The 18,685-nt window shown below is 40.5% G+C and overlaps 1 protein-coding gene across 1 annotated transcript in view; it reads right to left on the reverse strand.

The window, feature by feature from the left end:
- SKAP2 (src kinase associated phosphoprotein 2) overlaps positions 1 to 18,685 on the reverse strand; it is a 104,248-nt gene that overhangs the window by 12,209 nt on the left and 73,354 nt on the right. The window contains exons 10-11 of the mRNA XM_079948082.1: positions 9,532 to 9,615; positions 3,385 to 3,497 (exon numbers count right to left, since the gene is read on the reverse strand). Of these exons, the coding sequence (XP_079804208.1) occupies positions 3,385 to 3,497; positions 9,532 to 9,615 (197 nt within the window). The remainder of the gene's footprint in view (positions 1 to 3,384; positions 3,498 to 9,531; positions 9,616 to 18,685) is intronic.

Genomic DNA, 18,685 nt, shown 5'->3' on the forward strand with positions numbered 1-18,685 from the left:
TGAACAAGATGCACAAACAAGAGGAAAAGTTGAAGTGTGTGATCCGTTTCGAAACCTACATAAGATCCTACTGTTTCCATACTTAAAGTGAAGTTGTTTCCAAATATTTCTTTAAGGGAAGGGAGGAATTTGTCAAGACATGGTTAGGAAAAATCATTTTGTTGATCATATTTTAGGAACAACACCCACCCACAAGGATGTTACTGGCAGAAGCACCAAAGGTATGTTTCAGCTCGTTTCATAACTGGCCTTGCTGTTATTTAAATTTCCTCTGCTGAAATGCTTTCTGCCTTCACAAGTACTTTATCTTTCAGCTCACATTGCATTCTTCCCACAACATATAATACTTACCTTTAATTCCTTATCAGCAGAGTAAGATTTCCTGAGGATTAATGTCAAGGGGGGCTGATATACGATCAGAAAGTAATAAGCAATAGCTGAGATCAAGCCAAAGTTGAAATTTATGACACCATTTTGGAACTGCAGACATTAATGTCTCCCAACACCTGCATCTCTCATTTTCAACCACTAGATGGTGTAAAAAAATGTTTCTTTAAAAAACAAAAAACTGCCAAAGAATCATCCAAGTGCCATAAAACTGAAGCACCAATTTAGAGGGTTAAGAAGTATTTGTTCAAATCCTTCAGCTTAAGCTGTTGTGGATTATATTTTACTGTGTTTATATTCTTAACAAACCCTTTGTCTGGCTGGTAACAGTCAGTTAGACCTTGAACAGTAGAGGCAGATTATTCCCTAGAGTTTTACTTTCCAAAGTCCCTGAATTCAGTGCTGACTAGAGACCTCACTTTGCTGAAATAGCAGCAGTCAACAGCCAAAAGCGTGTTGAATTTTCATCAAATTTCTTTGGAAAATTGGAGGGGCAAATTCTGAACATAAAACTTTCATAGATCGGGAGCAGCTACAACTGATCAAAACCAAGGTGTAAACTTTTTCAGCAAGGGGCCGGTCCACTGTCCCTCAGACCATGTGGGGGGCCAGACTATATTTTGGAGAAATAAATGAACAGATTCCTATGCCCCACAAATAACCCAGAGATGTATTTTAAATGAAAGCATATATTCTACTCATGTAAAAACACCAGGCAGGCCCCACAAATAACCCAGAGATGCATTTTAAATAAAAGGACACATTCTACTCATGTAAAAACACCAGGCAGGCCCCACAAATAACCCAGAGATGCATTTTAAATAAAAGGACACATTCTACTCATGTAAAAACACACTGGTTCCCAGACCGTCCGCAGGCTGGATTTAGAAAGCGATTGGGCTGGATCTGGCCCCCGGGCCTTAGTTTGCCTACCCATGGTGTAGAAAATAGATAGATGATACATAGGTAGGTAGGTAGGTAGGTAGGTAGATGAATCAAGATACTACATAGGATTGAAGGGAAAGAGAAGGCATGTTTGCTCCACCTTGTGTTTCTTTGCAAAGTGGAATGCTTTCAGTTCTGCATCAAATGAACCACGAATTTGACTGGTGAAAATCAAGATGCAATTCCTTGTAGGAATGTTTTAAGAGCTGTAGCTGTTTAACATGTTAGTTAACACACTTAAGAGAAAAGTACAGTAAGATGGTGCTATAAAATAAAAGTGTAAGGCTGCAATTGTGCACCGTTTCTTGGGAATAAGCTCTGTTGGAATACAATGCAGAATACATCCAGAAAAGCATGGACAGGATTACAGAGCACGGCCACACACCTGGAAGCTAGCTACTGCATTTAACAAAGCAAAAAGAGTGGATTAGATATGCCAGGTCTGGATTTTGGGGAGCTAAATTCCGGCCGTGCCAAGGACTTAGCAGGTGTGCCTGGGAAAGAACAGTTCCCCATCTGTAAAATGGGAATAAGGATGACCTAAGAGTCGGACACGACTATACGACTAAACAACAACAACAACTCTCATAGTGTTCTGAGGGCAGCTGTGCAACAGAGATATTGCAGATCATTATTAATAAGTTATTTTGTTACATCAGTAACAAAGCAGAAGAGGTACACTTAGTTCTAATGAAACACATCTATTTAATTAGAAATCCTTTGCACTTTACAGGCGTGGGAAAGGCATGGTAGGGTTGCCACTTTTGTTCTGGCAAAATACAGGACAGGACAGGGCGGGGCAAGGCGGGGCGGTTGGGAGGCAATTTTTTTTTTCATCTGGTGCTGAAGTGACTTCAAAGCAATCCATTACAATATACTGCAGCCTATCACAATGGCCCCTCTGGAATCTGTCTGTCTGTCTGTCTGTCCCTCTCTCACACACACAAATTTGTAAATCTGTCTGTGCTTGGCTACCCAGAGCTTAAATACATGACCTTTCACATACCCTTTCAAAAACATGCATTTGGAGAGGTTCCCTAACCTGGGGTGGGAGAGAGAGAGAGAGAGAGAGAGAGAGAGAACCTGAAATACAGGACAAAACTTTATCAATACAGGATGTAACATTTTACATTGAAATATGGGACAATCCTGTATTATACAGGAAGAGGTGGCAACCCTAGCAAGAGTATGCTATGAATATTGGCTTGCCAGTTCTACAGACAGCAAGGATGGGGTCAAGAAGCAATTGCTCAAAGTATCGCCAGGTGTCCAGGCCACAGCCATGGCTCATTGTCAGGGTTGCCCCTCTAGTTTCTGCAGAGCAAGAACTGAACATTTTCTGGAAAGGGGGTCTGCTCATTTGTGGAGGAATTGAGGGGGGAAACGACTCTTACGTGAGACTAACTGCATAATTCCGTACACGGCTCAAAAATAAAGTCCTGTTCTGTTTGCAACTTAGAGGCGCTGTTACAGTGATCTACTTTCCAGAATAGTTAAATGTTGCAAGAACGAAATATTAGTTTGATGCATACTGACGTTAATTCTGCCTCCTTCAGTAAATGCAGGGGGGAAATTGCACTTTTGCAGAGTGATTAACAGAAAAGAGAGGGAGGGGAAGCAATGTATGGAAAGTCAACTGAATCTGTAAACACACACACACACACACAGCCGCTGGTTACTGCTCTGATATGAAAACAATTCCAAAAATTCCGAGTTCAGCACATGCAAGAACTGCCAAGGAAGAGGATGTAACTTGTACGCACACAGGAGTTGACAAAGCTAACTTTTACATGCAATTAAGTGCATTGTCTCCGAGGGAAGCAGAGATAAACATGCTTTAAAGACAATTCCTGTTGCACAATACCACTTCAGATGTGATTACATTCCATTGACAAAATAATTAATGGGCAAGGAACTTCTGACGGAACGTGAAGGATGTAAAGGAAATGCCAATTTCCCGACACTCTTGAAAACTGCACGCTTTTTTTCTTTTCTTTTTTCTTTACTTCAGCTATCTCCTTGTACCTATCTATTCTCGGTAGGATACAGTACCTTGCTGAGAATGTAGATAGCGTCTCCACGTTTGAATGTCAGCTCATCAGGAACATCACCGGTACAGTCCCACATACCTTGATAGAAATTAGCATAATCGGTTTTTTTACTGCCTGGGGAAGGAAGAGGTGAATACATTAGATTTGTCAGCATATGTGATCTGGGGTTTTGTTATCAAGGTTACAAATACACCACCGCTCAAAAAACCCCAAAGATCGACCGAGAAACATTTTCCAACTTTCTTTTCTGTCGTAGGAAACCACCCCTTCGTCTCGTAAGTACTACAGCAAGAATGAAAAACAAGTTCCATTTCTTGCAGTCGTCAAACATGTAGTCACATTTATTTATCTTTTTTTAAAAAACAAGTTATTGCCATGGAGTTGCACATCACAGATCTGCTACTTTATTTCACGCAAGCAGCTATGAGTTTTCCCATAGAATAGGGGTAAGATGGCTGCTGACATTAAGAAAACCTGTGACAACAGGGCAAAACAAGCACTTTGCAGCTCTCCATGTCTTTCTCCTGAAAAAGACAAACTTCCCCTCTGAAAACTTCTCCCTTTTTTGAGGGCTAAAGCTGAAATATTGTCACGTCGGTAGAGCCAACCTTGCTGAAGTTGCATTTTAAAAAAATATTTGTGTCAGCACCAGCTTAGGACATTAAGTTCCGGCTAAATATGCAACACACACCACAGCCGTAAACTCATCCTTCTAAGAACATAAGCACAATGAATGTGCTGCGTTCAAACTGCCATACAGACCATTAACTGATTGATTATTTTAGCACTGTTTGCTCTGTAATGCCACCATAACACAGTAATAAATGCTTTGTCATATGCTTGCCATACAGAGAAGCACTTACTGGAGCACAGAAATTCCATGCGGTTGAAATACTTGGGAAGCTTCTGTGAACACAGGAAGCTATTTCCTGTTTGCGATTCTGTAAGAAGCGCATCGGCCGAGTTTAACACAGCAAGAATGCAAGAAGCCCCGATGAGGCAAGCAGGGAACATTATGCTCACAAGACCCACAACAGATGCGAGTGTGCTAATAATCTGCATCTTTCAATTCAGAGATAAGCACTCCAGATTTAATCGGATTAAGGGAACGCTGTCTTCATTTTGTTACAGATGCAACAAAACTGCCATACTGAGAATCACGAAAGCGATCCAGCGACACTTTCAAGAACTCAAAAATCATTATTTATATCCCTCCACATACAATTGTGTATAATTAATGGTTATCACATCTGTAAAAAAAGCCTCGCCAAATGTAAGCTGCGCACTGCATTTCAGAAAGCGGCGCCGTTTTCTAATCATGACGGTGATCTACATTTAATCCCCTCCAGTATTAAGATGTCATAATAATATCTTCCAATGCTACATTCAGCTCAGCTCATGGAAAGTCATAGGCAGATGTTTCCCTGATCTGCATTCGACTCGAGGCAGCATTTCCATTTTCATCACGTGGCCTGAATTCTAAACAGAACCGGCTTAACTTCTGTTGTAAAACGCTAGAGGGCACTCAGGGCGGCAGTCTGCACAGTGAGTGGGATTGTGCATGCACCACTTATTTTTAGCCATTTCTTTTTTCCTCCCCCCACCCCCATAAGCAATTTGCTTGTTCTGTGTTAAATACCTATATCATATTTCATTAGGATATTTTAATAGCTTATAAATGTAGAGGGGGGGGGGAGAAATCTGATTTGTGGAATGTAGTTCCTATTCCCCGCCTCGCCAAAATCGTAAAATAAGAGTCTTAAAAATAAGGTGGTTGGGCTTGATAACGCCTGCATTTATTATCTTGCATTTAATCATTCCCAACAGGGTTCTAGAGCTGCTACAATATGCCGTTGCTTTCTACACAAAATGTCTCACAGCGATGCACACTTGCAAAAGCGTACATACAAATTAACATTGAAAAGATTAAACAACACCAGTAACTAAAAATGCTCAAGCTAAAATATTTTAAGAAGGGAGAATCCTATCCTACTATAATAAGGTGAACACCAATACAGATAAGGGTATATCTGTATTGATAGGTAATGAACAAGGGGTTTGATATCGAGATCAATATCAACTAGTTCTTATCTGAAATCAGAATACAGAATCATAGACTCATAGAACTGGAAGGGACCCTGAGAGTCATCCAGTCCAATTAAATGTAAACTTGGCTCCATGAATGTAACAATATTATTAACTGTGGCTTTATCATTTTGAAATTTTTATTATTTTAAATTTGTTCTGCCCTTTATGATGATTTAAGGTGATTTTGGATACAGCCGTCGAATGCTTAATAATGATTATTTTTTTAAAAAATATCTTTTTTATCTTCAACATCGTATCCTTCTGTACAGAGATTGCAAGGCATTTACCTACTAAGAATGCAAAAAATTGCTCTCAGTAAATTGAATTCTGACAGAGAGTTAGAATTCAGTGCCAAAACCGAAGACCAAGCAGGCAAAGCTGCTGTACAGTTATTTGGATTACAGACTCAACGTTAACAGGATTTGACAGTCAAAACCTATGCTTGTCTACTCAGGAGGGCCAGAGTTCAGTGAGAATTACTCCCAGAGAAGTGTGTACAGGATCGCAACCTTAGATATGAAAATAAGGTACGTGAAGAAACAACTTTTCCCCGCATGCCTATCTAAAAGCCACATTTGTCCATGAGGGGACTGTAGCACAAGTAAGGAATTGCTTGTGATCAACACATGATGCCTGGTTGTTCAAGCCACACAGGTATACAAATAGAAAACTCTATATATATTATTGTTGGAAGGTGGGGGTAGTTTTAATGTGAAAAACATCTTACATTCTTAAGTAAGGTTAGAACAAGTTCATGTCATGTGATCCATAGTAAGGCCGAAATATTCTTTTCCAATTCACGACCCTACATAACAAACAAACTTCTAGCATTACATGTTTAACCGTCCAGAGAGGATCAGAGGTCACTGCCGTACTAAAGTGTTAGAACCATTGCTTGAAATGAATTTCACATCAGGGAATAATTATTATGGTTCTTTATTTCAAGGATATTGTATGAAACGTACTTATATTTATAGGTTCGCTCATAAAAATTTAAGACCATGCTAACAAAGGAAAACAGTAATAATTCACGATGGGGGCAGGTCACTTTTTCAGCAAAGAGACTGCTGGAAACATGAACTACGTTGTCTATTATTTATGTGCAATAGCCGTCATTTGCATAGAATTTGCATGACTGTCAGGGCACAGCTGTTGCAGAAACTGCCACTCTGGGACAACTGTACAATTTCTGACGTGGGAGTTAAAAGCTCGGAGGATGCTTTGTAAGTTACAATCACTTTGGAAAGATTAAAGTTTCAACTCCTTAAAGACTTAGCAAGTGGGGGGAAATGGTTTGCCCCCATATATACACAAAGAGACTTGTGAGGAAGAGCTAAAAGCATTGTGGAGGGTAGTTGGTGAGGAAAAGGCAAGGGGAGTTCATGACCGAAGTTAATAAAATTATGTATAGTGAGGAGGGAGGGGAGAAGACTTTTTCATCCTCTCTCATAACTAGAGCAGAACCTGAAGCCAGAAAATGAAATGAACAGCAGGTTTAGGACAGGCAAGAGAAAGTCATCACTCGGACATCACACTAAACCATAGTTTAGCATGAAAATAATGAACCATGGAATATGCTCCTCTGCTGTGCCTACAAGATGTTCACTATCGATTTAGATTAACCCTAGCTTGTTGTGTTGCCTGAACCTGACAAATGGTGCTTAATCTTAACTATGGTTTGTTAAAAACAAGCCAACTTCAAACCATGGTTTATGAAGGTAGCTTGTCTAATCAAACAATAACATTAACCACAGCTTTTAGTGTTTGGAAAATAAGATGAACTGACGCTTACTTGGGCGAAGCATTATCTAGACCTATTTCAATCTGGGTAACACCACAGGAAGACTATCACTTTTATGCCCCGTTGCTGGAAGCTACTGTGGGAAACAAGATCTTGGATTAGGCTTTGATCTGATCCTGCAGGCTTTCTAATGTGAACAAAGAAAAGGTAATTTGGCCACATGTTGCAACAAATATGTGTTAATCCCATCCTTTCCCACTGTCAAATCCCTTTGGACTGTTCCCAGCGCTATAGTTCATGTCAGCAAAACCCAAATGTAAAGAAGAAATCCTAAAAGGTTCTCAAAATAATCCAACTGCAAGGAATAGATTGCATTCAAGTTTGGGCCTACTACACATGCCAGAACCTTTAAAATTCTTCAACTTCGTGGGTTCTAGAAACAAACTTGTAACTTTAGAACTTGATAACTTTATCAGGATTCATTTGAACAAACATCCTGAACGTTGCATACAGAGCCTAGAAGTTAAGAGGCAATTGTGGTATGGCAGTTTCCCAGCACAGCCTTCATGTGAAAGGGATGGCATTTTATTATTAAACTGATTTGTGTTCAAAGTTTACTAAGGCTCTAATCCCTAGGAGTCCAGGCATCTGACCACTGGGCCCATCCAACTCAATATTGTCTACACAACTCAATATCGTCCACCCTGATTGGTAGCAGCTCTGCAGGGTTTCAGGGAGGAGTCTTTCCCAGCCCAACTTGAAGATGCACCTTTACCAGGGAGTAAGCCCTGTCGAACATGTTGTGACTTCCTTATGAGTAAACATGCATAGGAGAGGCTACAGTTTTAGAAAAGATTCTGGCACTCGCTTTATAATGGCTGAGAAACGGGGCTGGCCTACATCGCATTAATTTGGGAACGTGTCTATTTACTGGAAAGCTTCCGTGATCCCGTTGCCAAGGTTACGCTGAGAATTATTATTTTTTTAATGCTTGTTTTGTAGTGGTCCACTCTGACAGCAACATCTGATGACTCACCCCCTTGTTTCCTGTGCACGGCAAACCCAAACCCAAACTGTCTACAACAACCTGCTCAGATAGCTTCCTGTGAGAGGCCGGAAATCAGGCCTGTTTCCTCTCCACACACTATATGAGGAAGGGCACAGCCAAGACGCTTCCTGAACACACTCCTCGTCCACCCTTTCTGTGACAGCCGTGGAAGAATGATGTGGAGGAATATGACGAGAAAGATAACCCTAGGGCTCATTCCTTTGTAGGGCCCAGCTGCAACACTGAGCCACTTGCTCAGCTGGTGTCTGGGGTGTAAAGAACTGTCCTGATAAGGGACAAGCTCTGGTTTTCGAAGTTAAAAACAACACGGAGCTCAAAGTGGCAAGAGAGTGAGCTCCCAAAGTAGAGGTTAAGTTGATTTTTAAGAGCGGCAAAGAAGGCTGCTCCTAACCCAAAGGCTTCCTATGCTGTGTCCAGTCCCCACCCTGCTCTCCCAAGTGTAGTGCTAATTTGCACGGGGCAAGTTGCCAAGGCACAGCAGAGAGAGGCCATTCTTCACAGCCCTTCATGTCCTTTTCTGATTTTTTTATGCTGCCGTCACTTTTCCATTCTGCTGTCACCGAGCACCAGCATTTCTTAGCCCAGTTCATTTGCTTTCTGTGGTATAATCATATGCAATGAAGATATGCATGGCCAACATTTAAACAGGCTGCAGATCAATTAGTGGTCTTAAGTTTATCTGATTTTTATCAAAGAAGACAGAGCTGCGGGTCGATTGTCAGAGCCTGTGTCAAGATGACCTTTTCAGAGACGTCTACATTGCTGGTCCCCTGGGCAACTTGTTGTCCCCTGTTAGTCTCTGAATGACAGAAGTCTGTTCTGCTCAAGCACAAAGTATACACAGATGTCTATATTACATTCTTATAGGTTTGACAGGAACTGCATGTTGTATCTATAAACTGTCCTTTAGCAGTGACACTTCCTCAATGATGATAAGCTAATTTATGCAGCTAAATCTCCTTTGTGAAGAAATGAAAGCTAATTGAGTCATTACAAAGTAATTCAGGAAGGAATACCTTGTATAAATTGGCTTACTTTATAAATCCTTCTCAAGCGATTTTCATGCATCCTAAATGGTGCTATTCAGATTCCGCCCCCCCCCCCTTTCTCCTGCCATAAGAAATCAGTTAAACTTTCAGAAACTTCAAGGCTTTTATCTGTGCCGAGGGCTGGGATGGGCGAGAGGCAAACACCGAAAAGTAAACGTAAAGCAATGGAGGCAAAACACAGGCTGGGAATCCAAAAGGTACCTGAAGGATTGCTAAGGTTCTCTTGGCTCGGTTTCCTTGACTCTTCAGCCTTCACTGGCACTTTGGCCGGTGCTTCTTCTTCTTCTGCAGACACAAGCAATACGTTGAACAAACATGTTAGTCTACAGGAATTATAGCCCACGACAGTTTAGAAAATACAGAGTGTGGCTGAGGCGGCGTAAATTTTGTCTGTCAAGGAGGCCACAAAGTCAGCACACACAGCAGGGTTGAAATGTGGTCAAGCACTTGGATGTCCCTCTTAAAAACAAACACCCCAGTTTTGAACTAGAAATATAACTCGAGTGCCTTTAGATCCAATCCTTCTCCTCCGAAGCAAAGAGAAGGCGACTTGAAGAGTCATTATCACTGGTTGGCTTCTCTAGTTCCAGCGCTGACACAGGTTTTTGATGTAATGAAGCTCCCCACAAGGCGATACTTCTCACATCGTTTTCACAACGCCACCATATTGCTGTTAAGTTCGCTTTCATACCAGTGAAAGCTAGTAGCATATCAAGGCAGTGCTGTGCCAAGCCATTTTTCCAGAAGCAGAGCTCACATAGCATCCTCTGCACTGAGGGAAACCAATTCAGTGGACCAATTCAGACACTCATTCCTGACCCTTCTCAATTCCCCACACTGCCACGGCCCCATTGTGCTCCCTGAAGGAAGTTGTTATATGGCAGGGCCTATCCCGCATCAAGGAGACAGGCTTGAAAATCACAGTTCTCCCTGATAAAATCTAAGGTATCGCCATATGCAACAAGGTTCACCACATAAAGAGTATGCAATTAAGTCAACAAGAGCTAACATTTTCATTTCAAAAGGGAAAGCCTAAAAGCTTAATGGGCTCCAAGAAAACAAAAAACAAAGCAAAAGCGGTTGAAACTAATTTACTCTTTTTTGTGCCACTGATTCATACATTGTCAAAGCAATTTAGCTGCTGCTAAACTATGGCCACATTCACACCATTTTAAGCATTTTAGTCTATTTAACACAGCCCGATTGATTAAACATAACCACAGCAGAAATCCTAGAACTCAGAAAACAAAGCAGCAAGTATTCTGACCAAATTATAATTATAATTATAATTATAATTATAATTTATTATTTCTACCCCGCCCATCCAGCTGGGTCTCCCCAGCCACTCTGGGCAGCTTCCAACAGGTTAAAAATACATTAAAACATCAGTTATTAAAAACTTCCCTAAACATGGCTGCATCTTTACACCAAGCCTGAAACTCAATAAGGAAGGAGCCAACCATACCTTTAGGATGGTTTTGGCCAATGTGGTCCCCAGATGATGTTGTTGAACTCCAGCTCCCATCAGCCACAGCCAATATGGCCAATGCTCAAGGAAAAAGGAAGTGGTAGTCCAACAAAATCTGGGGACACTGTGGCTGCTCTTGCATAAGCCTCAGCCTGGCATCCCAGGAGCAATGTGCACATACCACACCACATACCTAATGCTTCAGGGGTAAGAAGACCCCATCGTTCAGAAGTACCCCAATTACTTCAGATCACAAGGCTGCTTTAACTATCACTACAACCTCTGCACCCAGATTCATTTTGTTGAACCCTACGTACCCAACCACAGTTACCAGACACTGTCTCATGACACAACCCTACTCCTGGATTAACAGAGGATTAAAAAAAAAAAGTAAAGTAAATTGGGTGACAGCATGTTGTTGACTTCTCATTTCAAACTGATGAATAGAGATTTTTAGCAGCCATGAGACCACTCATCTATTTAGACATGTTTCACACTTGTCAAATGCATGCAAGGCAGAGTACCAGTTCATAATACCTGCTCCACAACACCCCAAAAAGAAGAAGAAGAGGAGGAGGAGTTTGGATTTGATATCCCGCTTTATCACTACCCGAAGGAGTCTCAAAGCAGCTAACATTCTCCTTTCCCTTCCTCCCCCACAACAAACACTCTGTGAGGTGGAGTGGGGCTGAGAGACTTCAAAGAAGTGTGAGCAGCCCAAGGTCACCCAGCAGATGTATGTGGAGGAGCGGAGAAGCAAACCCGGTTCCCCAGATTACGAATCTACCGCTCTTAACCACTACACCACACTGGCTCTCAAGAGGCTTGTTATGTGCTGCTTACCCACAGAAAGCAGCAATTGTAGTTTGGATGTTAAGGGCACAGATTACTCAACATAGCAGCTTTGTAGATCTCAATTCCACTATCCAACGTAGACAGATTTTATGTTGGCACAAGACTCCACAAGAAAGCCAGAATGGGTAGATTTGTTATGGAAACCATATTTAGACTGACATAGCACATTCAAGGTTCAGCTGGGGCCAATATGTTGTCCTGGGATTTGGAAATAAACCCACTTGCAATTGCCGTTCGGCCACAAAGCTCACCGGGTGGCCAAGGGCAAGAGAACAACTAGATAAGGATTTTGTACAGATAAAATGACATCACTTCATACAAGGGAAAGTGCTAGGGGAATGCTGACAAGTGGATACAGTTTCCTTTTACCACACATTTTAGAAGGCTAAGTAAGAACACAAAGACAAGAAAAGAAATGTCTTTCTATATACTGTTAGGGGCACCAGGAGGCACTCTCATCCTATGGCTTATATCCAAGGAACAAACATGCCCTGTTAGTTATCTCTCCTTTCCACTGGGTATCACTGTTCCTAATTATGTTACACTGCATAAGCATCTGTTAATATGCAGCACACTGGAGGGAAAAAGCTTTTCCTAATAAACCCTATAAAACTATTCTACTGCGGTATCAAGGCCAACAGTTCTCACCAGCTTTAAGTTTCTCCAGAACTGGAGAGGGTAAAAACTTTTACAATATTTGAATTTAACTAAGGAGACTAGTGTTTCAAAAATGCTGATCTAGCCCTCTCTTCCACTGCCCCAATTCACCCGTAGTAGTAGTAGTAGTAGTAATAATAATAATAATAATAATAATAATAATAATAATAATAATTTATTATTTATACCCTGCCCATCTGGCTGAGTTTCCCCAGCCACTCTGGGCGGCTTCCAATCAAGTGTTAAAAATAATACAGCATTAAATATTAAAAAACTTCCCTAAAAAGGGCTGCCTTCAGATGTCTTTTAAAGATAAGATAGCTACTTATTTCCTTCACATCTGAAGGGAGGGTGTTCCACAGGACGGGCGCCACTACCGAGAAGGCCCTCTGCCTAGTTCTCTGTAACCTCACTTCTCACAGTGAGGGAACCACCAGAAGGTCCTCGGAGCTGGACCTCAGTGTCTGGGCTGAACGATGGGGGTGGAGACACTCCTTCAGGTATACAGGACTGAGGCCGTTTAGGATTTTAAAGGTCAACACCAACACTTTGAATTGTGTTCGGAAACGTACTGGGAGCCAATGCAGATCTCTCAGAACCGGTGTTATGTGGTCCCGGCGGCCACTCCCAGTCACCAGTCTAGCTGCCACATTCTGGATTAATTGCAGTTTCAAGGTTACCTTCTAAGGTAGCCCCACGTAGAGCGCATTGCAGTAGTCCAAGCGGGAGATAACTAGAGCATGCACCACTCTGGCAAGACAGTCCGCAGGCAGGTAGGGTCTCAGCCTGCGTACCAGCAACTTTTAAACAAATTAGTGCAGATTTCTCAGATGTTAGATTCCAACTCGCCTCGTCCCTGCCAGAATGGTCAAAAATCAGGGATGATATGAGCTCAACATCCTGGGGGGGTCCCCTTCCCTGACATAGATGGTGATTTTCAGTTCAACACAAGGAACTGTAGATGACTACATAAAGGACAACAGGTCTCTTCCTATCTTATGAGAAAAATTATATGATCTAAATTTTGATAGAGGCCAGCAGATCACGGACTATGTTGCTTTTTTTCATCAGATGCATGAAGCCCATCTTCCTGGGTACACTACAGTAGTTATAAACAGGGGAGCAAAACTGCCATGAAAGACAAGTAGAAATATCTTGTGACTATGGATGGAGAAAGAATTTGTTTGGTTCACTTTTTGCAATAGACTAAACCCAATCTCAAACTCCAGAATTTGCTTGCAGATTGGAATGTAGCTCCCAGCTGGATTGCAGACTTTTCCAGATTTTGCAATGCATTTTTGGCAGACCAAACAGGTATTTTATTTATTTAGTGCATAAACTGTATATACCACTTGGCTGTAGAAAAGAACTCAGAGTGGTATACAAGATGCATATTTTACTGGTGAATGTGCTGAGAAGCATCTACTTCATGCAAAAAGTGTGCACAAAATGCATATAATGGAACTGAATGACTAGAATGCTACAAATACAGTTAACTGAAATAAAAAGCAAAAATCATATCAGGTAGTTGTTGTTTTGTTAATGTCCCAAGTTAGCTTTCTAGAGCGTACTTCTGTCACGAGATCAGTTATGCCCAAGATAAAGATGTATTTGAAGTAAGCAATTCAGTTTAGATTCCCGTCAAAAGCTCAAGTATTCATTACTAAGATACCTCCATAAGCCCTTATTAATAACATGGCTAATCACAAACAAGCACTATATTGTGCTATGCTAGCTAAGAGACACCATGTCATTGCACAATATTAATTAATACCTTAGATAACAACAGTTTGTGGGTTAATATATTCTACTCAATACTTTTAGCAACAGTAAACACAAACAGCTGAGCTATGCAGTAAAATCCATCAAGCAACACAGATGGTTATAAGGTTTTCATTATGTGGTTTCCATAGCAATCATCTTGCAAATCTGGAAGATCCTTGCAAATAAGCAGCTTGTATTTACATGCCTTTCAGCCGCACTGTGGAAGTCTTCTACACATAGAGTTGCTATTCCAATCGCATTAGAAGGGTCATTGGGATAAATTTTGATCAGCCACTACTACTGCTGATTTTTAAGACAATTTGCCTTTGTAAGAAAAATGCATTGGTCAATAATTTCATGCCTGTAGTGTATAAAGGTGCATTTTTATTTTTATTTGAAAGCTCAGTGTCATCTCAGCCACTTTAAGAAGTACTCAATTTTTTGTTTCAAAACTGATCATACTAGAGAAGGGAGAGCCTTCTCGGGAGTGGCACCCCAGCTTTGGAACTCCCTCCGCTCTGAGATACAGCTGGCACAGATGTTGCTGAGTTAAAGATCTGGTAATTTGTCCAGATTCTGCTTTGCTGGAGCTCTGGGTAGGGCCTGAGAACAGAAGAGTGACCAAGACTGCCTCTCTCGTGTCCTCATTGAACAAACTGTTTGCATGGGCAACACTTCCAAGAGCCCATTCTCCTCAGCTAACTGCAAAGATTTCTGGGGGTGCGGTGGGGGGAAGCAGACAAGTGCTACCTTGGTAAATAAGTACAAAACCTTCTAAATTACACAAAGGGTGATACAACAGGACACACCTAAATCTATTTTATGTCAGGTCCAATGCAACAGCAGCTATTTCATAGCTGCAGTTAAAAATATTGTGCTTGTTTACTCTCAAGTTGTAATTTTCTGGATGGCTGTTATGACAAATGGCTATTGGAAAAGTGCTTTTGCTCATCCTGTAAAAGAGTTGTAGAGGATATTATCATCACCGTATCAGTAGCTTTTTACAAAAAATAAAGTGTCAAAGCAACTAAACAGGATAAAATACTACAGATAAAAGCAAAAAACAGAATATTTAAAGCAATGAATAATGCAATGTAACTAAAATGCTCATCCAATAACATAATAATGAGGAGGAATCCAATTCACTCCATTAAAAGATTAGTACCACCATAGAGGCCATATTAGTTAGCCAAGGCCTAAATGAATAGAAATCTCTTAGTCTGGTGCCAAAAACCCAGCCTGTTTTCCTCAGGAGAGCATTCTACATTGTTCACTATATCAATGTCCTTTTTATAAAGATCCTCATAACAAATATTTCTCACACCTACCGAGTTTCTGTATTTTTTGCTCTTTGACCATGAAAACTATGTTGCTTTGCAATTATACCTCATTTGCATTGGAAGGCAGTTTATGAAGGACTAAATTTGCGGTTCACATCCAATGCTCTTGATGTTATGTTATGTTATGGCTAAACAAATACAAACTATTGCCCACAAGAAAGCCAGAGTCTCCTCATCCTTCCCTAATTTCCAAGGTAATAAAATACTTCCCCAATATTTCAGACATTGATTTCCCCTCTAAGGAAAATTAAATTACATATATAAATATGTAACATTAAACCACCATTTAGAATTAAGTTTCACTGCCACTCTTGTTTTGTAGATAAATTAACAAAAATTTAATCCTGTTAGTGTAAATAGATTTGAGAGTCCACTTAGTTATGTGTGTGTATGTACCGTATATGTATGTGTATATATCAAACACATAAACATCTACACAACATTTTTTTGGTGTGTTCTGATTTAAGTGGGATTATTTCTAGGCTTGCCTACTCTAACTGTTCAGAAACCAATGGTTTTATTTTGTGTACCTATGTAAAAGGGACATTAAATCTTATCATCTTGTTTTAAAAAGGCCCTGAACGTGTTAGAGTTATAAATCTAGACACACACACACACTTATGGTTCTCTGTCTCTTTCATTTCCAAGGGGTAAAGAGGGCGAGTGTGTGGCAAAACGTAGGAGGCTCAGGAAACACTAAACTTCAGAGTGACTGCCACAGCTCTCTGTGGGTGGCCAGAGATCTGCAACATTTCCATGGACAACTTAGACCATCAGCAGGCATGGTTAGTCTCAACTCCTGCTGGCTTCGCAGGGTGGCACATCTTTTGAAAAAGCAATCAGCGGGGCTTTGAATAAAGCATTTCCTGGCACTTCCTGAAATGATTTCCCCCTGTAAGACAATAATTTGGTCCTACATAAGGAAAGCAGAGTTAATTAAACAAAGTCAAGAATAAGGTGACTGCTGAGAGAGGTCAGATGGGGTGGGTGGGTTGGATTAAAATAAGAAAAAAAATAAAGAAGAGGAAACCTGCCATGTAGTAATTATTTACCCATGAAACAGCTTTACGTAAAATGCCTTTGTTCAGTTCTTCTATGTTGTATACACTTGAAGAAAGAAAGCACCCATAAAATTAAGTCAAAGCAAACACCTGTTCTTTGAGCACACTACCCCTCTCCTCGTTTAATGCAAAAAAGTCAGAGAAGCAAATTCATGAAAAATGAAGTTAGTCTTGACCTTACTACTTTCAGAAGACATCTCAACATTTGCAGCAGCTTTTAAGAAATCTTGTAGAACTCATTATTTTATGCTGAACATCTCAAGAGTTAAAGTGAACACTCATGTGAAAAATGTGAATTAAGCCAAAGAAAAAACACATTGAAGTCCCTTTGGTTCCGATGATACAGGGAGGGAAGCAGCATTTTTTAACTTCCTTATTCAAAAGTAAAATCATGTTAATAGCTTATAGTGAGCTCATGCCAAACAATTACAGTGGTACCTTGGTTTACGAACTTAAATACATTATTATTAAATACAAACTTAATACATTCTTAAACTAAAGCATTCTTAAACCAAGGCGTGCTTTCCTATAGCAGCGGGAGACTCAATTTACAAATGAAACACACTCAACATGTTCTGCTTCCAAGGCAAAGTTCACAAACCAAATCACCTACTTCCGGGTTTGCAGCATTCTTAATCCAAGTTGTTCATAAACTAAGCTGTTCTTAAACCAAGGTACCACTGTAGTCTGTAGCAGTCTGTTGCAGCAAGCAACAAATTCTTGTGGCACCTTAAAGTCTTAACTAATTTATTGTGGCATTAGTCTAAAGCAGCAGGAGGAAGATGTACGCTCACACAAAATGGAAAACAGTTGCCTCTGTTATTGTTGGTGTGGACAACAAAATACATTCTGAGGTAAACAAGGAAGTTAGAAGAGAGAATATATACTTATTGAAGCATACGGACAATTGGAAAGACCTGAGGCAACAGGTCTTTGCCTCAACTCTTTTTGAGCATCCTTATCAACACCTTCTGCTAGAGACAGACCAGCAATACTGAGATGAATAAAGAATGGCTCCTGACTGAGTTCTAGAAAGACCACACATGGAAACAGATCAAGACACAAAAAACTGGAGATACCACAAGTAACACCGGGGACTCTCTGCTAACATGCACACAAATCCTAATCTAAACACTTCCTAAATCAATAGGGACCATAAACGCTTAACTTCAGAGGGCTATGGAATTGCCTGAATGGCAAAAGGCAATTAAGCAGATCTCTGAATCATTGTTAAAAGAAGTTCCAAAATGCCTGCATGTAATGGCCGATTCTAGTACTATGGATACTTTCAGACACTTTTTAAAAGCACATGATGCTTAGCTGTAGTACAGGTTGGGTTTTGATTTGACCTTTATAATGCCCTCTTGAGATAACTCCCTCTAACTTATTAGCTTCATCAGCTAAAGGTCATGAACACAGGGGTGATTATATGCACACAATTATAATGGAGAATGTGGCGTAACAGCTTGTAATGAAACCTTAAAAGCAAACTTCTTTTTACACATTACGGAGATTTAAACAGCATTTTTCACAGGAATAAATAACATCACGTACAACCAAATCTCCACAAGGACCTACTTGGTCAAAGACTTGCATAGACTTTGCTCAGTTCAGATTGTGGCGATAATAGATAAGATTGGTCATTCCACAAGGTGAACACACACAACATTTTCCTAAGCAGATTTCCTAAGCACTTAGTGTGTTTGGGTAATGTTTTGTTCTTGCTGATATTTCCCACTTAGGTCAGTTATCTGAGTTACAAACCAAAAAGTCATTTTCATACATGCTTGGTCAGTCTCTGGCTGCAAACACACTTTACATTCAAAGCACATCCCATCAAGAAAACAAAGAATCATGGGTACTGCAGCATGTTAGGAGTGTTGGGAGTTGTAGCTCTGTAAACTAGAGTTCCCAGATTGTTTGGGGGGGGGGTTGCAAAAAAAAATTAAATAGTTCAGCCAAGAAGCTGCCTTATTCATATATTGCATTGGAGAAAATTTCAGTTCTACCATCCAATCTGAACAAAGGTTCCTATATCATGATTTCACCTTTATAGATTCCATTACAGGGTCAGTATTCAGAGAACTGTGAAAACTAATTCTGCAAGTCTAAAGTGAGCTCTTGCACTTGTTTCCTTCCAACTGCAGCTTTGTCTCCTGTAGTCAATGCCACATGGCAAATCGCTCTGGAAGCTGACGCAACACTCTCAA

The sequence above is a fragment of the Podarcis cretensis genome, assembly GCF_951804945.1.
Source record: "Podarcis cretensis genome assembly, chromosome: 12".
Taxonomy (NCBI): domain Eukaryota; kingdom Metazoa; phylum Chordata; class Lepidosauria; order Squamata; family Lacertidae; genus Podarcis; species Podarcis cretensis.